General features: G+C 38.6%; 2 protein-coding genes across 5 annotated transcripts in view; one reads left to right on the top strand and one right to left on the bottom strand.

Annotated features, from left to right (window-relative positions):
- Positions 1-19,714, top strand: part of LOC122211179 (MDM2 binding protein) — a 91,676-nt gene extending 71,962 nt beyond the window's left edge. For 2 of the 3 annotated variants that reach the window (XM_042924315.1, XM_042924317.1), the window contains 5 exons: positions 4,798-5,064; positions 6,963-7,212; positions 7,781-7,894; positions 11,035-11,100; positions 19,631-19,714. In XM_042924315.1, the coding sequence (XP_042780249.1) occupies positions 4,798-5,064; positions 6,963-7,212; positions 7,781-7,894; positions 11,035-11,100; positions 19,631-19,708 (775 nt within the window). In that variant the 3' untranslated portion in view covers positions 19,709-19,714. Of the gene's footprint in view, positions 1-4,797; positions 5,065-6,962; positions 7,213-7,780; positions 7,895-11,034; positions 11,101-11,658; positions 11,866-19,630 lie in introns of those variants that run through there. The other variant, XM_042924316.1, reaches the window with a different exon arrangement.
- The window catches only part of SNTB1 (syntrophin beta 1), a 236,070-nt gene continuing 228,239 nt past the window's right edge, over positions 19,338-27,168 (bottom strand). For both annotated transcript variants that reach the window (XM_042924318.1, XM_042924319.1), the window contains exons 7-8: positions 25,620-25,810; positions 19,338-22,494 (exon numbers count right to left, since the gene is read on the bottom strand). In XM_042924318.1, the coding sequence (XP_042780252.1) occupies positions 22,402-22,494; positions 25,620-25,810 (284 nt within the window). In that variant the 3' untranslated portion in view covers positions 19,338-22,401. The remainder of the gene's footprint in view (positions 22,495-25,619; positions 25,811-27,168) is intronic.

The following is a 27,168-nucleotide window of genomic DNA, read 5'->3' on the forward strand; positions in this document are numbered from 1 at the left end:
TTTGGGCCAATCAATTAAAATAAGGAAAACAAGAAAGGTTAAAGAAGTTGTATGTATTGAAAAGGAGACCATAAGAAGTTTTTGTTTTTGTTTTTTGTTTGACAGAGAAGAGACCTGAAAAATTATTAGAAGTGATAGAATTTGAAAAGTGGCCAGTGATGAAACATTTACAAGTCTAGTTTACTCTCAACCAACCATTTCCCATTTTAAACACTCCAAAAAAAGATCTCATTCAAAATAGCAAATAAAACCATAAATATTAGAAGTATTTTTGCAAGACATAAAGAATGGAAAAAATTGCAAATACTCTATATTAGGGGACCTAAAAGCAACGTTGATTACTTAGGGGAAACATCCTTGTTTCCCTATACACAGATTCCATATTCTAAAGGCATCAGTTCTTCAGGAATACATGTAAATATTTAATATAATTCTTAACCTTGAACCTTTGGATGAAATAATTCTTTAATTTATCTGATAAGCCTCCTCCCTTTTATTTAAAGAATGAAATACATTTTATCATATAACCAGAAAATTTTATTATAAAGCTAGACCTAAATAGGAAGTCCAAGGAAAAAAGCAAGTACACATTGGACTTTGATCTAATAGAGGAAGAATTTCAAATCAGAGAGCAAAAAGTGAAATATTCAGTAGATAATAGTGAGAACATGATTAAATACACAAATAAAAATAAATTAATTTAAAATGATTCTTAATTCACACCAAATATCAAAATAAATCCAGATGTATTCAGAATTAAAAGTGAAAAATTGTGAAAGGAAAGAACTAGCATAAAATGTAGGGGAACATCTGTCCTAAATACAGGGAAGACTTTTTTATTCATTGTTCTAAAAAAGAAAAGAATGATGTCTCCGAATTTTAAAATAGTGGCGTCAGTAATCAACAGAAACAAAAGAAATCCTTAAAGTAAGGATTAAACTGAGAAGAATATTGTTGAACATAAATGAGAAGGTATTTTCTTTTGTGGTTACAGAATGCTTTCAAACCAGTGAGAAAATAAAATAAATGCCCCTGTGGAAAAGCTGGCAAAATCTTGAGCTATGTGTTTATCAAAGAGGAAATACAAATGACTGATACACATGGCAAATTGTTTTTATCAACTCTTTTTTTATTTGCTTTTAAATTTACATCCTTAATGTAAATAGAAACAACGGGGAGGGTGCTTTTCACTTACAAAGTCCCGGTAGTAGTTAAGGAACAGGAAGGAGTAAGCCGGCTTCTAGAAGTGTAATTGTTACACCCTGTGTGGAGGGCTGCTCAGTAATTTAGCAAAACCCACGCAAATGTTTATAACATCAGGTTAATTCATTTAGCCTAATGAAAAAAAAAAGTGATGTACACTGAAAGTTGTTATGCAAGGGTATTTTCCACAAGGTTACTTAAATCAAGAAACATTGGAAATGTCTAACTGTAGGGGCTTGGTTCAATACATTATAGTATATCCATAAAATAAAATTCTGTGCAGCCACCAAAGTGGCTAACATTAAAGAAGACTGATGAATATTGACAAGTATATGGAACAATCAGAACTGTCATACATTGCTGGTGGGGGTATGAAATGATGGATCTACTCCAGAGAAGGATCTGGCAGGTTCATTATAAAACTAAACATACTCAGATCCTATGGCTCAGCAGTTCCAACACTAGGCATTTTCCCAAGAGAGAGAAATCACAACTCCACAGGAAGACTTGAACAAGATGGTACAGAGCAATTTTATCCGTAATGGCCCCAGATTGGAAACAGCCTGGGGGTATGGCAGTACAATGGATTAAAAAGCTGGTGTATGTAGGGAAAGCAATACTACAAAAACAACATGCTGTTACATGCAATAACATTGCACTTTTGTCTGCGTGTGGAAAAACAGTTGAAGTAAGAAGTTGAGGACTTTAAAACGAGCAATAGGGAGCTACCCACCCCCATAAACAAACAAATCTTTTCTGTGACTCAGTTTCCTTTACATTTGTGGTCCTTAATCTGAGGACATGGAGATCACACTAATGAAGTTGTAGGAGGTGGGCACAATGAATCCAGAAGATTTGGGTATATAGTGTGGGGGGCCTATTATGTTCAACATGGGTAATGTATCTGCTTGGAACAAAATTCCAGTGGAATTTTAACATAAACATGAAGCTGAAAGGAGAGTTCTCTCTTTCTCATGTTGCTATAAACTTTTAGACTCCTTGAGCTCTTCTATACCCAGATATAAGGAATATTTGGAAAAAATACATATAAACTGTTCAAGTACAAATCAGTGTTTTCTTAAGACAAAATGAAATATATCCTCTGTTGGCTCATTTGTCTGCTTTTACACCTATTTTATCCTGGAGTGTTAGGTACCACTGATTGTAAGATGCACTGTTTTCTTTAACAACAAATTAAACTCTGCTGTCAAACTGTGACAGTTGGCCACACCAGCCTCCTGTTGCTTTCAGATTTCTTTCATCTACCCCAAGAGATCTGGCAGTTTCTCCTGCCTTCATTGACATTGCTTGGTGTGTGCCAGGCAGTACCTTGCCTGTTATGTAGTTACCAAACAAAAATAGCCTCGTCTTCTTGGAGGTATTTTTCTTTCTTTGGATGCATAAAAGCATTTGGTTATGGTTTTGCAAGAAAATATTAGAAGTGTAAGTCATTCATCCAACTCTGAATATTCACTTCACTAATATCAAATGTGCACCCTGCTATTCTGTTTCTGTTCCTTTCTTATTTACAAAGTACTTTTTGTTTCAGTACCGGATCATTGTATAATCATTTGAAGACATTTTAAATGGCACAGTCCACAGGCACAGTACACATAATTCAGTTGAAGGAATGACATTATGAACAGCTGTGATCAAGAGATGTTAAAACTGGAAGGAAAATATCTGCATGTTAGAATTAAAATCTCAGAGTAGAAAAAAGTATTCATTTGTATCTTTTTTCTCAAAAATTTTCTCTGGGCTCATCAGGCATTACATTACCTCTTGCCTACAACCTTTCTTAACACTCATGGTTCTTAATTTTGTTCTAGATTCTGTCGGTTGCCCAGAATAGAAATAGGACTCACCAGCGATCGTTAGGGTTACTGCTGATTTTTAATGAAATGTGTTTTATTAAACAAGAGACTGGAGAAAGATGTTACAGAACCGAGAGACCCGTTGGGCCCCCAACTTCACATTCTGACTTGGGAGCTCAGTGTTCTCCCCTGTGAAAGCAAACTACTGGGTTAGATCAGAGATTTTCGGTCCTAGCTATGCCTTATAGTCACCTGGACGGCTTTTGAAAAAACGCGCATGACTGGGTTTCACCCCAGACCAGTTAAATCAGAAACCTGGGCATGTAGATCTGGTATCTATCTCGTAAAAGCTCTTCTGGTGATTTTAATGGTCAGCCATGGATTGACCAATCCCCGGGTGTGATGATTCTTCCAACTTACATAAGCTACTACACTAAATTGGTTAAAGTCAGGTTCTGAACTCACCAACCGGGGTCTGAAATCCTGGCGAGGCTGCATATTATCAGCACACTGTAAGGTTTGCTGTGGTAGAAAGTAAACCTGCTGCTGCTGCTGCTGCTGCTGCTGATGACGATGACGATGATAAGAGCAAGAGCAGCCTACATTTATTCACTGCTTTGCTTGCATGTTCTAGGCACTGATTCTGAGTGCTTACATGTTCCTGTTCAAGGAATCCTCACAGTGGCTCTTGGAGATGACTGGTGTCAATCTCATTTTGCAAATGAGGCAGCAGAAGCATAGATAAAAGTTAAGCAATCTGGCCAAGTCCAAACAGCTAATCAGTGGTGGAGCCAGATTTAAATAAATCCAGGGAGTCCGGCTCTTCAAAATCAAATATGAAAGTGTCACAAGGGATAGAAAAAGTCCTTAAAGCCTCTGGCAGGCAATCAGATGTTAGGGTAATGATATACTCCCTGGGGGTTGAACTAAAAGCTTATGGACCCAAAGTTCTGATTTTAGGGAACGTCTTAGAATTTTATAAGCCAAGAGGACGGATTGTAAAGAAAGGTCTTAATTTTTATGGTCCACCCATCATGTATGTGAAGCCATTTGTGTTTCCCTGATGCAGCTGTAGCAGGGGAGAAAGGGAAGAAAGAGTATTCCAAGGCCGCATACCTCATAGGTGATTTTCCTGATATGCTTATTTGTTGTACTTAACAACATGTAATTTCTTTATGTCCAGAAGCATTCACTGAGCTAACTTCTCATTGATTCCTTGAATCAGATTTGGCTAGAAACCAGATGCACAGGGACAGTTGAAGTTGTTTGAAGAAAAATCTGTCAATCAGCAGTAAAGGGGGGAAGTGAGTTTCAAAGAAAAATTTTAAGTGTTCTGAGCTGTGTTTGGTGAGCCAGTTAGAATACCTTTATACCCTTTTCATCTTTGTGTTGAAAATAAACTTGCCCTTTCTAACAAAAGTCAGCATCTCGTGTTGTTACATATCAACCATACTGAGGAATCAGAGGTTGGTAGAGATTTAAAGAGTATTAAGACAGCAACTCTATTATTTTGAAAATAAGCCAGAGGATTAGCTTAATCTGTTGCCCAGAAATAGTCAAAGAGGAATCAGATCGTACTTCAAAATTTTTAATCTTTTGCCACGTCATCTAGCAGACTAGAAAAAACCGAACTCGTGAGGGAAGTCAGCCGTTTGCTCAACAATTATTAGGAATTTAAAGTAAGAGGTTTTCAAGTAAATGTTCCGCCGTTTCCTAATTGGCAGGGGAAGGCCGTTGCCGTCCTGGAGACTGTGATTTTAATGGTCTTTCTCTTGTTCAGATATTGCTTGGATGACCGAAAAGCACTAGAAAGAGACGGGGGATTTTCTGAACTTCAGTCTCGTCTTATTCGTTATGAAACCCAGACCACCTGCACCAGAGAGGGTTTTCCGGTGCCCACGGTGTTGAGCCCTCTTCCATCACCTGCAGTCTTGTCAGAGCCTGGAAGCGTCCCTGACGGAGAAGCTCCACAGAGTGAGCTCCGAACTGAAGTGTCTCGATTGAAAAGGAGATCAAAAGATCTAAATTGCCTTTATCCCCCCAAAAGGTGATATGTTAAGTACATAAAAATAGTCTCTTGACAGAAAGTGTTGCCTAGAGTACGCTTTTATTTATTTATTTGGCTTTTATTTTTAAAAAATTTTTTTGACAGAGAGAGAGCAAGAGTGTGAGTGGGGAAGCGGGCAGAGGGAGAGAGAGAGAGAGAGAGAGAGAGAGGATCCCAAGCAAGTTCCATACTCAGTGTGGAGCCAGACACAGGGCTCAGCTCCATCCCGCAGCTCCAGGGTCATGACCTGAACCGAAGAGTTGGAGGCTCAACTGACTGAGCCATATTAGTCCTTCCTATTTTTAAGTAGCTTTCTGCATAGATCTTAGATTAATATTCCTTCATATCAGGAATTTTGTTTTCATCGTGAGCAGTTGTATTTACACTTGTAAGTTATAAAAAGACTTGACTTGGAATTTCTTGCTTTCTATGCTAATATACAGTCTGTTAGCATGATGGACTGTAAAGTGGTCAAGCCATGCAACACTCGCGAGCTTACCCAGAAGCAGCAGAACTGCTTTGTGGAAGAGGGGGTTTGGGGATGGCAGCTTTCCTACTGTCTGCCTGCCTCCTCCCACTGCTTTCTGCCTGCCCCGGCCCCTTCAACAGGGACTTCCATTGTTTCACGTAAAATATAGCTTAAAACACTACATAATATTATAAGAAACTTTTCCAGACCCTTTTTTTGCTAGCTAAGGAAAATGTCCAAATACTGGAACAGAAGTTTTCGTAAACACTCTGAATTCTGTTGGATTCGTAGATCTTTAGTACCTTTGTCAAATTTAGGTCTTTGGCATCTACAGCAAGCTTTAAATTTTTATCGTATGTATGTAAATCTTTCAAAAATTAGGAAATATGTTAAAGTGAGACTTTCAGATCTTTTTTTTTTTTTTTGGAGCAGTTAGAAATATTAGAATACTATTTCCCTGATATGGAATAACCAAATTATCATTTTTTAATTAAAAAAATTTTTCTAATGTTATTTATTTTTGAGAGAGACAGAGCATGAGAGGGGGAGGGGCAGAGAGAGAGAGACACACACACAAAATCTGAAGCAGGCTCCAGGCTCTGAGCTGTCAGCACAGAATACGATGTGGGGCTGGAACCCACGAACCTTGAGATCATGACCTGAACTGAAGTCAGATGCTTAACCAACTGAGCCACTCAGATGCCCATGTAATAACTAAATTATTTTTATGAGGACTTTATAAATTCATGGTACTTTTTATACATGATAAACCTAAAAAGCAAATCTGTTAACATTTCCTATACTGTATTTTGTAGGAATGTTTTTTATTCTGACTTGAGACTAATAATAAGATATGTGTTCTGGAAAAGAAAGAACACTGTGGTCTGTGGGTTAGCAGAATTGAAGGATATGAGACCCTATCTTGTAAAAGGAAATTTAAACATTTTAGAGAGATGGAACCATGATCCAACTTTAGTTTCATTTGTATTTAACACTTATTTTGCCCAGGTAATTGCATGGGTACAATAAGTATCGGTTATGGTTTCTTTGTCAAAATTATCTTTATAGAAAAGCATAAGTACTTATGCTGATTATTAAATTTACAAATATCACCACCTGGAGTTCCAGAGCTGATTGAGGTGAGAAGTTGTAAATTGACAGGGCTGGCAACAGCGTACTCCTCGTTGCTTTTCCTCCTAGCTGAAATTCTCATTTGTTGTTCCTTGCTTTGTATGTTTTAGTCACTCATTTGAAGAACTAAGAGAGCAACTGTATAGTTGTCAATTACTTAAGGCAGTAGCAGCAAGAAATCTTGTTTGCTTTTCTTAGGTTTATGTTTCAGTGGATATAGTTGTCACATTTAGGACAGAAAATGGGCCTCATTGTTGATTCACTTCATTTGTGTTTTTGATATATTTCTCCACAATAGACTTGTGAAGTCTGAAAGTTCAGATTCTCTTCTTTCTCAGACAAGTGGCAGCACTAATCCTCATCATCATGCAGTGACGTCCAGAAAACCACGAGCAGAGCGATCATTATCTGTGACCTGTCCATCTGTTCCAGTTCTTAGCAATGAAACTTCAAAAGTCACTACAAAAGCCAGTTCTGGTCAAAAAAGTGTGCATGGATCAAAAACATCAAGGCAAATTAAGGAATCAAGATCACAGAAACACACACGGGTAAAGATTTCTTTCCTGTCTCTTAGTTCTACATGGGAAGAAATTCCTGTACTTAGTTCATTTAAAATGTATGTCTAAAAATTTTATGAATGGAATAACATGGTATCGGTAATGTACTTTAAAATAATCCAACATAAGAAAGATAATGGATAAGTGGGCAGAGGTGTAAATGAAATTAGCCACAAATTGATCCTTATTGAAACTGATATATTGAAATAAGGATTCATTATAAAATGTTCTACTTTTCAGTGTTTGAAATGTTCCATAATAAAAAATACATACACTTATGTACATCTCTACTGTACGTAGCCTTTACACTCAGATTTTGTTTGAGAATTCATGATATGAATTCCTCTTAATATACTCCAGTCATTTATTCCTGACAGATATCTTATGATATGTGTGACCATATAAATATTCCAGACCTCTTTTTTTTCCTCAGTTGTTTTGTCTTGATAAACTTATCTTTCACAGAGTTACATGGGTGTGTAATTCACACAAATCTAAAGAAGCAATACATTTGTACCTTTTCCAAGAAATATTAGTCATATGTTATGTTCTATTCAAGATACTGAAAGAGGTAGTTACGGAAACCCTGAAGAAACACAGCATTACTGAAGCTCATGGATGTTTCACTGCATGCAGCCAACGTCTCTTTGAGATCTCCAAGTTCTATCTGAAGGTACAGTGTCTTCTTTCATAACAGCAAAATTGAGGTCCTGATATTCCTATTTGACAAAGTACATTTTAGCTTATAACTTGTTACCAGATTTTTTTTTTTTTTTTTTTTTTCTTTAGTGGAGATAGAAAAACTGGAGCCAGTGGGTGCCTGGGTGGCTCAGTCCATTGAGCGTCCAACTCTTGATTTTGGCTCAGGTCATGATCTCATGGTTGTGGGATCGAGCCTCATGTTGGGCTGCACACTGAGCTTGGAGCCTACTTAGGACCCTGTCTCTCTCCCTCTGCCCCTCTCCTCTCTCTCTTTAAAAAAAAAAAAGAGAAAAAAAAATTGCAGCCAAAATATTTTATATTGAGTTTTGTCTTCATATATAGAAAACTACATTTTAACTGGTATCCTCAGTATCTCCCTAACAAGTCTTTGACTTTAAAGCTTTAAAACATGTTTAATTAGTAATTTTAGTATAGAGTGAAAAAGGCAACTGGGATGAGTGTCAGAACACCCTGTTCCTAATTTTGGATCCACTATCAGCTAGTTGTAAGACATTGGACAGATCAGCCACGCAGATGATGCTTCTGTAAAACTTGGATGCTGTTGGATTATCTCCAGTTTTTAGAGTTTCGGACTCAAATCAGAGTTGTGCGTGAGTCCCTGGTTAAAACTACAGATTGACCATGTGCATTTAATTCGCCTTCTTTTTAAAATCTCTCAAGAAAGATGGTATTAAAGTACAAAAACAAAGAAACAAAGAGAGAAAACAAGTGTAGAAGTATGGTTAGTACGTTGTTGAACAAGACAGAGCCCACAGAAGCATGGTATCATGGAGAAGCCCGCGCCCCGCGGAGCACCAGTGAGGAACAAACCACTTCATGTAACAGGTCTCCGAGGTGCTCAAGGTTTGAAGACACCGAGTATCATGGAAGAAAGGAGTGTGGTGCCAGGCGGAAGATAAGGGGATTGAATAAAGATCTACAAAGGGAACTGGGGAACCTTGCTCTACAGGTCCTTCTGCCACAAGGGTAACTTCACGGTCCACTGCATGTACTCTCCCCCCCCAGCTCTGTGACAGTGCAGACAGTAGTCTCTGGAGACAAAAGATTTAAAGGCCACAAGGAAAAAACCAGCTGGCCTCCTAATAACCCTACTTTGTAACGCCTCCAGACAGAGCTTCCAATATAATTTTATATCTCATTTTTAAATATGATTGGGCCTCCAAGGATTAGCAGACTTTTGAGGGTTTTCCAGTAAAGAGATACCAAAATGTAAAGGAATGAAGGGAACTCTTAAGGAGCAGAAAGCTGTAGAAAACTTCATAAAAACTAAAATTCTCTCAGAGAGAAGATAATTGCATCCGTAAAACTAGAACAGGATGCTGTTTCCAGAAACTGTATAGAACATGAAAGCTTCTTGAAATTAAAAATGTGATAAAATCAATCCAACAGAAAGGCTGAACAGTTGAGATGAAGAAATTTACCAGAAATTAGAATCAAATGATAAAATCAGGAAACATAGGATAAGAAAATGGGAGGTTCCTCAAAAAACTAAAAATAGAACTACTCTACATCCCAGCAGTTGCACTACTAGGAATTTATCCAAAGGATACAAAAATGCTGATTTGAAGGGGCACATGTACCCCAATGTTTATAGCAGCACCATCAACAGTAGCTAAATTATGTAAAGAACCCAAATGTCCATTGACTGATGAATGGGTAAAGAAGATGGGGTGTGTATATCCAATGGAATACTACTAGACAATGAAAAGGAATGAAATCTTGCCATTTGCAACAACGTGGTTGGAACTAGAGGGTATTATGCTAAGTGAAATAAGTCAGTCAGAGGAAGACAAATATATGCTTTCACTGATATATGGACTTTGAGGAACTCAACAGATGAACATAGGGGAGCAGAAGGTGCTTCAAAGCATCTGCAAAGAGGATGAAGTTTAGCAGAAGAAGGGACTGAGTCGAAAACCAAGAGCTGACCTAAGGAGCAGTTAGACCAAATCAGAGCAGATTTTGGGAGAAAGATTGCCAGGTGAAAAAATAAGAATAAGAATAAAAATCAGATTTTTATAAAACCTTAACTGAGAGATTATCCAGTGTATTTGAGTATTTGAAACAACTTTGCTGTTTGTACGTTGAATCAGTCTATTGCAGCATTTGGCGGGGGTGGGGGGGTACCTAGAATTACACACATGGCAAACTAAGCAAATGTAATTTAACTACAGGATAGACAAAATGCTACACGAGAGGATAATTATAATACATACTTAGCTCAAGACTGAACTGTATTTACGGAGGTATAATAATGCAAACACACTATTTATTAATAAAAAATGTGGCCCAACAGTTATTGAGAGGAAGGGGAGGGGCTGGCAGGATTCAGACACCTGAACCCACTACCTGAACCCATAACAGTGTTCATTGCCTCTAATTCCTAAATCAAAAAGTAGCAGCATAAGCATATTATTCAGAAACCTGAAGGTATAAATAAGAGAAACAGCTAAAAGAACTGAAAGTGGCCGTCTGTCTTCTGGGAAGCATAACTTAGAGGTACAGCAGAGGACTGCTGTTTTTTTTGTTTTTTTTTTTTAATACATTTTTTTTTTTTACTTTGTAATCTGATATAATCCTATTTTTTTAAAGTCAAGAGATTTCAGTTTCCTTTCCTGTCAACAAAGAGTCATTCCCTCTTTTTTCTGGAATGAATTAAACGAAAAGAAGAGAAAAAAGAGATTTTATCTAAAAATAAATACAAATGCTGTATATTCATTTCCTGAGTACCAAAGCATTAGTGGATACTCATAGTCAAAGATGAAGCTTAGATTTGGTCAGTACTGCTGCGAATATGAGGTTAGAATGACATAGATTTATATATATATATATTTTATATATATATATAGTACACTTATATATATTTCTATGTATTTAACTGTTGTTACAGATGTTAAAGTATCTTGATACTTCAGGGTAGAGCTAATTATAATCTTTTACTTTGATTTTTTTTGTGTGTGTAATATTTCCTGAGTCCCACTGATACTTGTACAATGTTTTAGGATAATCTCAAGTTTATTTGATTAATAATGACTTGTTCTCTGTAATTTAATGTACAAATCATGAAATGCTCTATTTTGTTATATTTAGGATCTTAAAACTTCAAGGGGTTTATTTGAAGAAATGAAGAAAACAGCAAACAACAATGCTGTACAGGTAAATAGCTTATTCCCAAGAAACTACATTCAATTAAATTGCTATTTTACTTTAGGGTAGCTACGATGCTGTTATATATGCTGTAAGAATTCTCCTTAAAATACTTAATAGTAGACTAATGCAAACAGAGCATTTTGGAGTATTTAATAGGTTGCTCTACTAACAAAAGAGTTTCTAGAAATGATGTTAAGAAAGAAAAATATTTTTAAATCCAAAGAGCTGGAAAAATTAATCCATTTTGATTAGTTGTTTTCAGAGTTTGGTTTAATTTCTTTCCAGTGACCCTTTGAAAACGTTTTTTTAAAAAGGTGAAAAAATAGAGCAGAATCTTTATTGTGTTCAGTGAGGACAATTCCTGTACTCTGCAGTCGAAATCTACCTTCAGTTTTCTTTTCTTCAGTTAGAAAATAAAATGTGCTTTTCAGATAAAATGTGTTTTAAGATTTTGATGCGCTACTTCTAATTTCAAATTTCTATGATACTGTTTGAACTTTATCTTTTGCTATCCCTTGTGTTTTCAGTAGAAACAAACAATAATCACATTTTTTCTCCTCCTAGGTGATTGAATGGGTATTAGAAAAGACAAGCAAGAAATGACACAGAATCTTTCTCTTTGGACAGTTATAAATTGGCCAGAGCTGTTATTTCCTATTTGTTTCTTTAGTTTGAAAATTATAAGCAAATTTCAAACTTTATTCATAGAATAGATGTTTTGTCTCTAAATAATTTTATAAATATCCAATATTTATATAGTTTTGAGGATGCTCAATTAATGTGCTTTTTTAATTGTATACTTATTTTACAGTTTCACTATATTTTAATTTTTAAGGTTAATATTTTAAAATATGTTTTAAAATCTTTACTCTTGGTTATTTATTTCAATAAATAGAAAAAGTTACTTCTTTTCTTCTTGGTAAATGTCTTTGTTGTTAGGCCAGATAAAATGACTGAATCTCAAGTAAGACATTGCCAGTGGCTTTTCTCATGTGACACAACAGCATACTTTATTGGGAAGTTCCTGGTTTAGAAAATATTGGTAAAAACATTTACGCAGGTAGCTGTCTTCCCTTAGCCCTGCCTCGGGGCCAGCGCTGTTGGAGCTATTCATGTTTATTTGGGATTAGAAATGAAGAAAGGGCAGAAATTGTGAAAATAAGATATAGTGAAAATGACTAAGTAGAGACTCCCAGAAAACAAGATCTTTTCTCATGGTAGAAAATCTGGAAAATGCAGAAAATACAAAACAGAGTAAAAAAAATTCCAACATTGCCCCACTATCTCTAGGTAACCACTGGTAATATTTTTAAAATATATATGTAATTATTTTTAAAATATTTTAAAAGTTAGAGCCATACATGTGTGTATATGTGTGTATGTGTGTTCATATTTGTCTGTGTATTAATTTAATAGCCTGTTTTCCACTTAACAACATATCATGAATTATATATATATATATATATATATATATATATATATAATTTTAATAACTGTGTAATATCAAGGAACCACAATTTGTTTAACCAGTCCCCATTGTTAGACATAATAGGCTCAATTTTTCCCTATTATAAATAAAACTGTAATGAATCTTCCTAATGCATCACTGATTATTTTCTCTGTATAACTTTTTAGTAGTGGAATTTGTGAGTCTTAAGACTGATGGTAATATTTCCAAATTGCCTTTCTGAGAAATCAGTTTGCATACCCACCAGCAGAGTCCCTGTTTCCTTTTTTGGTGACTAAAAATAGTGAGGGTGAGCATTTTATTTACAGTATATAAAGAACCAAAGAACCCTTACAACTTAAGACATAACCTAGAGGGTTTTTTTTAATAGGCAAGGAGTTGAAAAAACATTCCACAAAATGTTAACAAAAGAAGATATAGGAATGGCAATAAACACATGAAAGATATTACAAGAAGATATTACAAAAGAAGATATAGGAATGGCAATAAACACATGAAAAGATGTTTAGTGTCCTCACTCGTCAAGAGAATGTAAATTAATGAGATGCCTCTAAACACCAACTAGAATGTATAAAACTTTAAAACTGATGACACCATGTCTTGGTGACTATGTGGAGCATTTGGAAATCTCCTGCACTGATGTTGGGAATGGAAAATGCAATAATCATTTTGGAAAATATTTGAGTTTCTTATAAAATTCAGTTTACACTCTGCATATGACTCAGCCATTCCCGTGTTTACCCAAGGTAAATAAAAGCCTGTGTCGTGCAAAAAATTGCACTAAATACTCATACCCACTTAATGCTTAGTAGCACCAAACTAGAAACAACCAAGATGTCCATCAATAAGTGAATGGATAAGCAAATCATAAAATAACCATGGGGCGCCTGGGTGGCTCAGTCAGTTGAGCATCCGACTCTTGATTTCAGCTCAGATCATTATCTCACAATTGTGAGATCGAGCCCCATGTCCGGCTCTGCACTGAGCATGGAGCCTGCTTAAGATTCACTCTCTCCCTCTCCCTCTGCCCCTCCTTCCCTCCACCAAAAATAATAATAAAATAAAATATCCACGTAATGAAATACTACTTATCAATATAATAGAACAAACTAAAAATATGCAGCAACATATGGATGACTCTCAAAATGCGCTCAGAAGAAAATGGCAGAAATATGAAATTCTAGAAGAGGAAATACAGAGTCACAGAAAGCAAATATGGTTTCCTGGGGTCAGATGTTGGAGTGACCGGAAAGTGACACGAGGAAACTTTGTGGTAATATAAATGTTCTATGTCATGGTTGTGATGGTAGGTGTCCTGGCTGCACATTTCTCAAAACTCATCAAACCGTATACTTGGAATTGTTGCATGCTGCGTAACATGGGTACTAGAGTGTTCACCTAGATACTTAGGCAAATCACTCTGTCTTGATTTCCTTCTAAAAGCCCATTGTCCTATCAGAGTCTCCACTGTGTTCATATTCCCAGATAGTTGATAGAGAAAGCCCAGATCCAATCTGCTTGATTAAATTTGTACATTCTCTGTTGTATTCAGTTGAACTATATGAAACTGATACCCAACCTTGTTTGCCCCAGAAAGAGTCATCAAATACAGTTTCCAAAAACACTGCACCTTTGCTGCATCCCTTGTTTGCCGCATGAGGCCAGTGAGCCTTGGGAGGTGACTGGGTGGTGGGGTTAGGTCAAGCTGTGCGGAGAGAGGGAGGGGAGACCGGATATATCCTTGCCAAGGGAACACAGTAACTCCATCTGTTTTGTAGGTTTTGTTTTGTTGAAGTTATATCTCCAAAGTGAACCAATAATTATGACTTGGAGAACTCTTTCAGTCAATTCAACTGGTCAAAGAAATTGGTTCCTAAATTTTTAGATGCCTTACTGGGATTCCAAAGCTCATTCCACGTTGTCTACCTCAGAGGCTGGATTCTCAAGTAAAAAGTGGTTAAAGATAAAAGCAGGCACAAAGGAGAGACCTAAAAGGCCCAGAAGCTTCAGGTCAGCGTCTGCTCCTCCAAGGGCATCGAGCAAGGAACTTCTGGCAAATAGCACTTCGTGTAAACTACCACTCACGGAAGGAGAGGTGGCAGGGCTGAAGTACAGATGCACACACTTTGGAGCTAAGCTCCCTGGGAGGAACCCAGCCGAGCAGGTGCTCTGCCTTTATATAGGGTAAGCATGACAGGGTCCTTCAAAGGTATATGGGCAAGAGTGCAGGGACTGAGCTTAAGATGTCAGCTGTTCTGGGGAGTTATTTACCCATGCTGGGAAAAATGCTGAAAGCTCGCCCTCTTTAAAATGACAAATGACAAGGCCCCTGTATGAGGGAAAGAGGGAGCCACGGGGCCTGACCAGCTCACTGTGTTATGTAGAGATGGTACATTTGGCAAGACTGTTGCCTGCAGAACCTGGAAAAGAGTTGTGCCTGATGCACTCATGGAGTATTTGGGTTATTTCTAGGAAGAATGTTAAAAAAAAAAAAAAGTGTCAGTAGGCCATGTGTTAATTTAGCTACATCTGGTAAGATGCAGGAAAAGATAGATGAGCCAAAGGAGGAACCGTGCGGTTTTCCAGCATTTCGAGGACATACTGAAGTCTTAGGACATCGTGAGTCAGAGAAGTGAAATGGTTTCGCACTTCCAGTTATTTCCAATGGCAAAAGATTCTCCAAGGAAAAAGATCGAACCTAAGGTGTGGTTATATGATCCTTTATTAAGACCTTAGAAATATTTAGGGTGAATGATTTAAAAGTAGACCCTGTGAGCTAGACAAAAGGGTTTTTAAGAATCTTAAGGGTGTTGTCCCCCAGGGACTCAGACACGAAAGTGAGGAGAGACCTGTCCTGAAGAGAATGGTGAGCGTGACCATCGTCTAATGGACTAGACGAGAACTTGATAAACCACGCCCACAACATATATTTTTGAGACATAATTCACATATCATAAAAGTCACCCTGTAAAGTGTAGAATACAGTGGGTTTAGTACATTCACAAAGTTGTGCAGTCAGCACCACTGCCTAATTCCAGAACATTTCCATCACCCCAAACAGAAACGCCATTATCTATAAGCAGTCATTTTGTATTCTCCCTCCTCCCAGCCCCTGGCAAACAGTAATCTACTTTCTGTCTCTATGGATTTGCCTCTTCTGGACATTTTGTGTAAGTTGACTCATAACAGTTTATGGCCTTTTGTGTCCGGCTTCTTTTTCTTAGCATGAGGTTTTCAGGGTTCATCCCATGTTGTAACATGTGTCAGTATTTCATTCTTTTTTATAGCCGAATGTTTTATCATTAATTAATGGACATTTGGGCTGGTTACACATTTAGGCTATCATGAATAATGCTGCTGTGGACATTTGTGTGCAAGTTTTTTGCATAGACATAAGTTTTCCATTATCTTGGGCATACGCTTATGAGTAGAATTGCTCGACTCTATGGTAACTCCACGTTTTAACTTTTTTGTTTTAACTGTTTTCCAAAGCAGCTGTACCATCTGGCATTTCCACCAGCCAATAATGTATTAGCGTTCCAAATTCTCAACATCCTTCCCAATACTTGTAATTATTTGCCCTCTTGACGAGTGATGTGAAGTATGAGGTGGTATCTCATTGCAGTTCTGATTTGCATTTTCCAGATGACTATTGATGTTCAGCATTTTTTCATGTGCCTGTTGCCCATTTACAGATCTTTGGATCTGTCCACTCAGATCCTTTGACCACTTTTAATTGGATTGTTTGTCCTTTTATTGTTGAGTTGTAAGGGGTCTTTGTATATTCTGGATTCTAGCCCTTTATCAGATACATGACTTACGGATATTTTCTCCCATTCTGTGGGTTATCTTTTCTCTTGCTTTATAGTTTTATTTCTTATATTTAGGTCTGTGATTTATTTTGAGTTAATTTTTGTGTACGATATGATTAGGTGCTGATGCCGTATTTGGAATGTTCAATTCCAGGGCTGTGAGAGTAAAGAAGAAAAAGGAAAAGAGGTGGGGAAGGCAGGAGAGCAAAGCAGGTGATACATTATTCAGTGGCCACTGCTTCATGAGGCCCAAAGAAACACATCCAGTCCCCCAGCGGGTGTCTTCTCAGTCACAGGGATTGTCTTAGGATACAAGGTGTGTGGAGAAACCCTGTCACAGGGATGTACCCAAGAAAAAGGAAGAGGATTCTTTTTCTGCTTGGCTCCTTCATATTACTATCTCCTGTTTGGCCCCACAAAGATTTAAATCCTGTACAGTTCTGGATTGCTCAGGTCATTAGTGGCTGCTCAGGACACAGTTTTTTTGTTTTTGTTTTTAATTGTTTTAATGTTTATTTTTGAGAGAGAGACAGAGTGAGAGCAGGGGAGGGGCAGAGAGAGAGAGAGAGAGAGAGACAGGGAGACACAGAATCCAAAGCAGGCTCCAGCCTCTGAACTGTCAGCACAGAGCCCGGCGCAGGGCTCAAACTCTTGAACTGCAAGATCATGACATGAGCCGAAGTCGGATGCGTAACTGACTGAGCTGCCCAGGCGCCCCAGGATTTTTTTAAAGTTGATTTCCCCTAGCGGCGCCTGGGTAGCACCGTCGGCTAAGCATCTGACTTGGGCTCAGGCCATGATCTCATGGTTTGTGAGATCAAGCCTCGAACTGGGCTCTGCGCTGACAGTGCGGAGCCTGCTTGGGATTCTCTGTCTCCCCTTTTCTCTCTGCCCCTCCCCCACTTCCACGCATGCTCCCTCTCACTCTCGACTGCTGCCTCTCTCTTTCTCAAAATAAATAAGTAAACTTAAAAAAAAAAAAAGATTGAGATCCCCTACCTGTAAGGTAAAGAAGTTTTAGAAAAGGACAATGACAGTAAGATAATAATACATTTCAATATGGAGATGCTGGGGTACAACTCCACTAAAAGATAAAAGTAGTCGACTATTGTTGCCTAGATTCAGCGTGAATGAGGCACATCCAAGTAGTCAGGTGTTCTGTGTTGATGATTCTAGTCCCATGTACGTACGCACATGGGACTAAGGGTGAGTTGTTTTTATAAAACATTTTATAAAATACCCTGAGCCAAACAAAAACACAGTCTTCCTTCCATGTGCATGGTAGCTGCACACCTAGAAAATTCAGAATATATTGAAGCAGTCAAAAAGTGTTCTTGTATGTAAAATGTAGTCAGGGTCTAGGCTCAGATAATTATGTTTTTCACCTACGTGAACATCTCAGAGGACAAAACAATTCCACTGGATGTGGGGACTGTTATCACCTGGCAGGAAGTCTACCAGCCGCGGTTCTTGTTCAGTAAATACTGTGTCCCCCCCATCCCCCACCCCCGCATCGTTGTGATGACAAAACCACACCAGCACAGATTTCCAAAATGCCCTGGCATGTGCCACTCTTCCTGAGAAACACTTAAAAAAAAAAAAAAAAAGGATGGACTGTATATCTATGTATCTGTGGTTTTATCTACATTTTACAGAACTTGCATTTAGCCATTTTGTCCACGTTAGCACTTAGAGACAGATCAGTCTTCTAATACATCAGTGTGCCAAGATTTATTTAGCTTATTCATTGACCTTTTTAGCTTCTTGTTCCAAACATGCTGCAAAGATGATCCTATGTTAGTCTGCTTACATCTCTAGAATAAATCTTAAAGTCAAAAGGTATGTGTATTTTAAAATTTTTCTAGATTTTGCCAAATGCCTTCCAAATTATTGCCAAATGTACACCTACTAATGGGCTTATAAATACCCGTTTTCTCATCACTCTCCACCACTAGGTTATTATGGAGAGTTTTAATCTTGGCCAATTGATTCTTTAGGGATAAAAACAAGGCATCTAAGTGTCCTATTTAAAGCCATTTTCAGATAATTTTATATTGCCTAGCAACCCCCCAGCCTTGATTTGTCTTTTTACTATATATAGGACATTCATGTGGAAAAGAGATCGGACTTCAGTGTTTTCTAGGGTATAACAGGTTCATGACTGAAAGTCAGGCGGACCTACGTTTTGGCTCTAAAAATGAAAGGACTTTCCAACAACTCTAGTCATCCAGCAGTGGAATGACCTGCCTCAGGAGAGCGGGAGCCCCCGTCCCATAGCTGAACACTTCCAATTTCAGGCAGAATGAACACTGCAAGGGATGTTCAGGAAGAGTCGCCTGAGTTTAGTGGAATATTATGCACGGTTGGTGTTTCCCAAAATGTAGTACTTGGACCAGTAGTGTATATGGTATGACTTCAGGTGGTACAAACTTTTTAAAGAATTTAATTGGTGTGTATTCATTTTTATATGTATATACTATGTTGCTATATTTCTAGCAAATATACGCTAAGATACATTAAGGTGGTATTGTTAAAATTATAAACTTTTGGCAATAATGTGCTTGATGACCTCTGAAGTCTCTTCAAAAGTGAGATTCTACAGTTTAAATGTAATCTCAATACTACTAAATTTTCAAATAGTAAAAAGACTTCCCAGCCATAGACTAAGCCATTATAAGCAATTAAAAACAAACCAAGTTGCAGTACTACATAAGATTTGAGTATTTGGAGCTTGGTATACAGGTCAAATCCCATGTATTTTTAGTTTAAGAGCCAAGATCCCTAAGCTCCAGATGAAGACCCATCCTGAAATTATACACAAAACCCTCACACACCAAACTTTCTAGTGGCATCTCCGTTACCCATTAGCACCTTCCAAGGCCAGTCTTGGAGGAAGAGAATAGTGGGATGTGTCTTCACATTCCGTCCGTGGCTATCATGAAACCACCAACCAGTCCACCATATTCAGAGGTGAATATTTATTTAATTCATATGTAAAGTTTACATGATATCCATGGTGCTATAAACATAGGCACATTTTTTTTTAACTCAAGGTACATTCAAATATTACCCCCTCACCCCAGCCCACTCCCCTCAAGATGGACTAATATTTGTAAAACAAGGGCCCGAAAGGCCCTGCTCATTAATTGTAGGAGAATGCATTTTTCAGCATTTTAATTCCATCAATTGATAGAATTAATTAAACGCCTCCACGTGGATGTTTTTAAGACGTTTATGATTTTTTTCTTCTACTTAGTTCAAGTCAGGAAAGAGACTGCTTTCTATATTCCTCTTGGCCTTCTTCAAATCCCTGGGATGCTTAGGGATCGCCTAACTACATCTACCAGCAAAATGGGTAGCTTCCCAGTAAGTACAGTTAAAACATTTGTATTGATTTACCCTTAAAGGGACAAATGTGAATTTAATAATTCATTGATTCAAATAAGAAACGGATTGAGCACAAAGCAGATTGGACAAAAACAAATTCAGTGATTGTATCCAGACATAGGACTTTGTGTCTTTCACAACATCCATAACACACATCAAGACAAGATTAAAATCTACACTATAAAATCATTGTAATTTGCTGAATTCAGAACGAGGAAAAATGAGTACTTGAAATTGATTCATCATAGCCACTCAGATATGATACACTTTAACTGTGAAGGAAAAAAAAAAATGATTCGTATACACAATTCTCTTAGTAAAATTGTCTATTTCTTGCTAATAACACATTTTTATTCAGAAAATGCATAAATTTATTCAAATGTATATTTTCTAAAATATAAATATTTAACTTAAGTTTTTGTAAATGCAGAGAATGTAGTTTGTTGACCCCCACCCAGATATTAATCAGTCTAAAACTTAATGTGATGAAGAAATATTTGTAATTATCATTTTAATTTGTCTATAAATATATAATAGGATCTTTGCAATTTAATTATGAGCAATTAACTCATACTTCATGTAGTAATGAGCACCTTAGATTACATTGTTGAACTATTGGCATTAATGTATGTATTTCAATGTTATTTACAATGCATAAGTATAATTCTCTTGTATAACAACATTCCAGTGACTTCGAAAATATGTCATGAAAGAGTTCGGTATAATTTACAAATGCATCAAAGCTTTCCTGTAGTATTCAGGGTGGGATTTCACTCCTCAGCATTTTAAAATAAGAAACCAAAAAGAAAGAAAAGAAAAGAAGAAAGAAAAAAGAAAAATCGGTGTCCTAAAGCTGTTTCCAAAGTGTTTTTTGTTTTCTGTTTTGTTTTGTTTTATTTTGTTTTTTTAAACACCGGTTTCAACAAGATGCCCTGACAGAAAGGAGTTCTAGAAATGTTTGAATAGTACACGGGTCCCCCCTTGAAGAATCTCAGTGTATACGTTAAAGCCCTTGAGGGGGCCCACAATCATGAAATCTGTTTAACATTTCTTACCTTGGTGTTTAACACACTTGAACACACAAACCTCTTATTCTCCCCCAACAAAACACGTCTGTCGATGCCCTTTGGAACTAGTGTTACATGACAGACACTTTGGGAAACACAAATCTAAAACCAGCTTTGTAACTCAATAAACATCTGGTGGGCAAAATTACATTCCTTTAAGACAGTTTCACTTTTAAAAGCTCTTTGCATAGGTATTTGCTAAAAGTTCTGCAAAAACGCATAGGTCCAATCCAGAACATTTCTTTATGTACATTACAGGGGGAAGAAGGGTTACAAATGCTTACGGAACCTCTAGAGCTAATTTTTAAGGTCTGAGGAAAGGGACTCCAAAATCAAATGATACTGGTGTCTTTCTACTGAATTTGTATTGAAAGGTAAAAATAAAGGCATTAAATCAGAAATATGCTCTATGTTGTCTGAAAATATTCTTGTAGAAAAATATCAGGTCATTATATTATTTCCCTGGAATTCCTAAGAGCTGCGGATGCTGTCAACAGATTTGATTACCACTCTGGGTGTATGCGTAAAGCCCATCATCGTCCAGAATTATATGCACTGCTCTATGATTGGTTCGAAAATGCATGCATACGAGCACAGGCAGGCACAAGGGTCAATAAATTGCTCAGTATTTCCACTGAAAACCACGAAATGGGGATAATTAGTTAATCTCATGTGAGCTGTTTTATATATATGTATGTAATATATATAGGAGATATACGTATGTTTATATATATCTCAAATGACAATCTTTTAAAAAAATATCCATAATTTGCTTTCTATAAGTAAAGCTATCCGTCTTGGCTCTAAGATAACACACCTTGGTGTGAGTGCAGTCTCCAGATTAATCATCTTTCAAGCACACGACTCTTCTGCAAAGCTCTGCACTATAAACAGTCTACTTTGGCTCAGATTCCACCAGCTCAGAGCTCAGATCAGTATCTGACGCTTTATTTAAGTCCTGCTCGGCATATGCTAATGAGAATACTTCAGACTCATTGTACATCACTGAAAGATAATTCATTAAGAAAAAAATTACAGCTGCTTCATACTTAAGTAAAAGGTGGGTTTCCAATTTGAAGCACTTCTCTTTCCTTACCAGCAAAAGTCAACTCAATTAGAAGTAGGCAATCAATCACACTAAAACAAGGGATCGTTGTTATCGGGGGTGAGGGAGGTCAATGTGTCCATTTCTCATCTGGTCAGCCCTTGCTTACCTGGGTGAACCAGTTGCCTAGACACTGGTATGATTAAGATCTGCACACGCTGTTCTAATGTTCATGTACTTGATTGTCGTGGTTTCAAAGCTATGCTTATGTATTCCCATTCGCCCTCACCTCTTTACCCTTCTACCGTCCTAAAAAGCCATTTTTCTCCTGATATTCCTTGCGGTATTTTCTTGGGGCGCCCCCTTGTAGTTGGTGAAGCTGATGGAGAAGTCTGGGGCAGCTGAGGACTCGGGGATCTAAAGCTGACCGCGGCAGACCTGCTATGCTACCTCTCCCTGCTCGCCGAGCAGCCCATCTGACGTCCCACAGCAGCCCTCCTTCTGTCCAAGGCAAGCCATCCCCCCTGCTCAGGCCACCAAGCCCAGTCTTGTGATCTTCGCTGACAGGAAGGAGTGAATGATGAACACGATCGGCTTGGGGCAGGAGTGAAGGTCCAGTTGCTGAAATTTAAAAAGAAGGGAGCGTGAGAGATTTTCAATCAATGCTTGATACAGAATAGCGATTTGCACATCAAATGGATCTGAGCACTTCCTGCTTTTAAATGGGAACTGAATCGATTATGGCTGTAAATCCTTGCCCCCCCCCACCCCCTCAGTGAGATTTAAAAGCTAACTCTTTGAACTTATTCTTTACATCTACCTTTTTTTTTCCGAAATAGGTTCTGTGAAATTTATATATACCAGTAGCATCCATAGTGATGTTGCCTTTCTTGACTGTCTAAACCATTTATTTTTGGTATCACAATAGTGATATTATTTATGTTGGATTAGGTCCAGCTTGGAGGAGCACTAAATTTCACATCTGAAGATTAAATTTGAGTCCTGGTTTTAACACTTTTTTTTTTCCTTTTAATACATTCTAGATATATAATCTGGGACAAGTCACTTGAAATTTTTCTTAGTCTTACCTAATTTACAGAGTAAATAGAGTATTAAATGAGATACTGTATGTGAAATCCAGAATACAGGGGCACCTGGGTGGCTCACTTGGTTAAACATCTGTCTGACTCTTAGTTTCGGCTCAAGTCGTGATCTCACGGTTTATGGGTTCGAGCCCCACATGAGGCTCTGCGCTGACAGTGTGGAGCCTGCTTGGGATTCTCTCTCTCTCCCTCTCTCTCTGCCTTTCCCCTGCACTCTCTCTCTGTCTCTCTCTCAAAATAAATAACAGAAAAAGAGAATTCGGAATGCAGAAGCCCTAGGGCTAAGCAGCTGTGTCCCCAGGGTCCTGTGCTCTTGAATTGTAAGCATGTGGGTCACATGTCTGTTAAGTCCCCTGCTCCGTGTGTGCCTACATGTGTCTCCACCCATGACCAGAGCATAAGAGTCAGGTTGAATTTTTATCACTGGACCTAATTCAGGAAAACTGGAGGTGTTTCCAATTCTGTTCTGATGATGACACTACTGGGGGATCAACAACCGGAATGTATAACAGTATCTAGCGAAGTTAGGGTTGTATTTATCACGAACCAGGCGCCGTGCTAAACATAAACTAGGCACTGTGCTAAATATTAGCTCTACACCGTCTTACGTAATTCCTACGAAATCCCATGAGGTAGTTATTGCTATTATCTCCATGTTTTATATGGGAAACTAAGACTTAAAGAAGTTCTAAAACTTTCTGAGCTCACGGATCTTACAGGGAAGGGTACATACGGACTCAGATGCAGGCTTCTCTGATGCCAGAGTCGGGGGTTAACCACAGGATTCTGTTTTCACTAAGGAAGAATGCAACTTTTGGAAGTAATCGTAAAGATTACCCACTTTAGTCACTGTATTTTATGGACAGAGAGACTCAGATCCAAAGAAATACAAGGACTTGCCCAACACAACTGGTGAGTTAGTTACAGACTCAGAACACGGGTGTCTTGACCCTCAACTCCATCTCAACAGCACATCTCTGCTCCCTTCCCTGGAAGAGGAGAGGAAAGCCTGGGTGGTGCCTGCCTCCTGGGGTTGCTGACTTGACCTGGGGGAGCTATGTGTGAACTTGCACTCACCAGCTGAATGGACTGGCAGCAAAAACTCAGTCCTTCCTAAATCTCCCGAGTCAGGTTATAATTACAGGCTTCAGGAAGGCTGAAATTTAGACCTAAGTGATTTTCCTCATGGGCAAAAATAGCCTTGATTTTTCAAGCCAAGGATAGCAAGAGACTTTTTTTTTTTTTTTTTTTTTTTGCTAGGGAGCAGTCCCCTTTAAGAAAAAGCACGCAGTTGAGTGATTGATAAGAGCAGCAACTGAACTACAAGTATTCTTAGCGAAAGGGACTTTCTAGTCACTTATTTCCAAACTGGTGCTTCAGACTGAACCTACTGACTGAAACACACAAATCCTATAAAATCCTGTGGATCCATTTTAAAGGTTAAGGAAATGACTCGCTGGAAACTGTTCTCAGAAAGTGAGTTCAGATGAGCAGCCAGGCGTAGGGTGTTGGATTCCTCACGGCCACAGGTGATACCCACAGTGAGAAGTGCTGGTTATGTGGGGCCGGTGGTGTCTCGGGACCCAGAACAGCAGTGCTCGTGACTTTGAAATGAAGGCCTTATGCTAACAGCTTAAACGAGGTCCTATGTCTTCCGGAGAATGTCAAGAACTATACTTGCTTTCTAGAAAGAACGTGCAAATTCCCACCCTTTCATAGAACTGAAGAAGTACACTGTTATTGTTGTAACAGGCAGTAATGATCACAGCAAATTGTGAATTTCAATACACTGACTGTTTGCATTGATCTAAGTCTAAAAGTTACTCTGACAAATCTGCTAATTTTGTTAGACGTTATTTGCCATTAGCCCGAAACTTCTGGGCTCTTGTCTGGCTCTCTCTCCATGCAGGTATTGACCACAGTTCTTTGTTCCCCACCATCCCTTCTACTCTGCCCCTCGTCCAGACCCTCTGCCTCTGTGCTCTCCATGTGCTGTGCTCCTTGCAGACCTCCCCGATGGCGGGCATTGCGCATGTCACGCCCCCGCACCCCCCACACCAGCAGGGATGCCCAGGTTAGATTAGACGCTTGAGACTTTTTAAGAATGAATGGTGCATTTTGAAGCTGGTGGGACCCCATTTAATGAGAATTTAATGCTGACTTTGTAAAAGATTCTTTGATTCAAATATTGATTTGCTAGTGGAAAATGAGACAGAAGTTAGGAATTTTGAGATGCTTGGATCTAATCATAGTTTTTCTAGGATCAAACAAGACATGAGCCTGCAGGTACTTTTTTTTTAAATTTTTTTTTAACGTTTATTTATTTTTGAGACAGAGAGAGACAGAGCATGAATGGGGGGGGGGGGCAGAGAGAGAGGGAGACACAGAATGGGAAGCAGGCTCCAGGCTCTGAGCCATCAGCCCAGAGCCTGACGCGGGGCTCGAACCCACGGACCGCGAGATCGTGACCTGAGCTGAAGTCAGATGCTCAACCGACTGAGCCACCCAGGCGCCCCAAGCCTGCAGGTACTTTGCAAATAGTCAATTGCTAAATAAACATAAGGCAGCGTTACGTTTGCAAGCCATCACAGATGTGCCGCCCAGCAAAACATGAAATCGCACTGTCTACAGAAATACACTTACGATCTCTCCATCTTTGCCTCCAAAATCCAAATACAGCATCCTGATTCCATCATCTGAAGACATTTTCAGCTTCTCATAGGGAGACTGTAAGATGGTCTTGGGAAAGGCACCCTCCTGTGGTTCCGTGGTAATAGAAAATCCATTCTCGTAATGTATGGTCAGGCAGCACGCCTGGTTTTTGTAGGTGCAGGCTGAGGGGGAGACAGGAGACACAGCGGTGTGAGTAGCAAGGTCGGTCCATTTTTCCATGCACTTAACTTACAAGTCTCCTCAATCCCAGGGTCAGCCACACATTTCTCAAGTTGAAAAATCAATCACTGCTCATGAAAATCTTCTCCTTGGATGGATTTTGATAATGTATCTTAACTTGCCCCATGAACCCAAGGGAAAGAAGCTGAAAGAATTCCTTTTGCTGGGATTTACTGACTTTTATCTGGGCTCTCGCCCTTCTCTGACCCTCTGATAGCACACACGTGGACAGGTATACTTGCCTGCCACTGGCCTTGTCCAAAGCCGGAAAAAAACTGACATTTGATGTAGGGTAAGCTACCTCTGATTGGCCATCATCAACATCACCACACACACACACACACACACACACACACATACACACACACGCGGCCCAATGCCCTGTGTCTACTGGCTGGTGAAAGAAACAAGCTTTCCTCCGTGACATTACCAAAGTTAGCACACCTAAGTGGTCAAGAGCAAGTAGCCTAAAACCACCTCATTTTTAATTTTTAAAAAGTCCAACAAAGCTCATTTTTTAAACAGAAATGAGGGTTTTAAATGTTTTCTCTGATGATCTTGGGTCCTAGAAAAGCTGTGCAGTAGGATAGACACCAGATGTGGCATCTTCCGTGGTGAATGCTGTTTCCTCTCTGCCCAGTGTGGCATTCAGGAGCCCTAGGGAGTATTCACAAGGTGCTGTGTGATCCAAAGGAACAAAATTAAAATCTCTTGATGACAACAGGTGCCAGCTTTTGTGCGTGGTCCTCACTGTGTTTAGGAAAAGTGACCAGCACTCTAAGCTTGTGAGCGGGATGCAGCCTTGCCCCAGAATCCTACTTCCTATTTAGGAAGACTTGTGAATGTTTACACCCCTGATCAAAGAGTTCTGAAAAAGGTTATTAAGTATCAGATTGGATTTTTTTTTTGCCTCACAGAACACCACAATTAACAGACCCTGGCAAGTAAATTGGCTCAGCCCTTCATACACATCTGAAAGCTCTTTAGGGAAACCAGGATATTTTCTTTGCTGGAGATGGGGATTGGGAAGAGGAAGAGGATGGGCATTATGATTGCTCTATATCAACATTAGCTCAGCTTGGCTTTATAAACCAAACTGAATTTCACCTTACCACAAACTTCTGAAGCAGGACCTTAGCTTAATATTATAGGTGAAAAAAAGTGACGCTCAGACAGGTGAAATGTGTCCCAACTTAGGTGGTTTAGAATTCAAAATTCAAGTTCTTTCCACTCCATGCCATGTCTCTTTCTCCTTCTCTGGAAGTCAGGATATAGAGGGATGTGGAGAGGGACCTTGGCA

This window comes from Panthera leo, chromosome F2 (assembly GCF_018350215.1).
Source record: "Panthera leo isolate Ple1 chromosome F2, P.leo_Ple1_pat1.1, whole genome shotgun sequence".
Lineage (NCBI taxonomy): Eukaryota > Metazoa > Chordata > Mammalia > Carnivora > Felidae > Panthera > Panthera leo.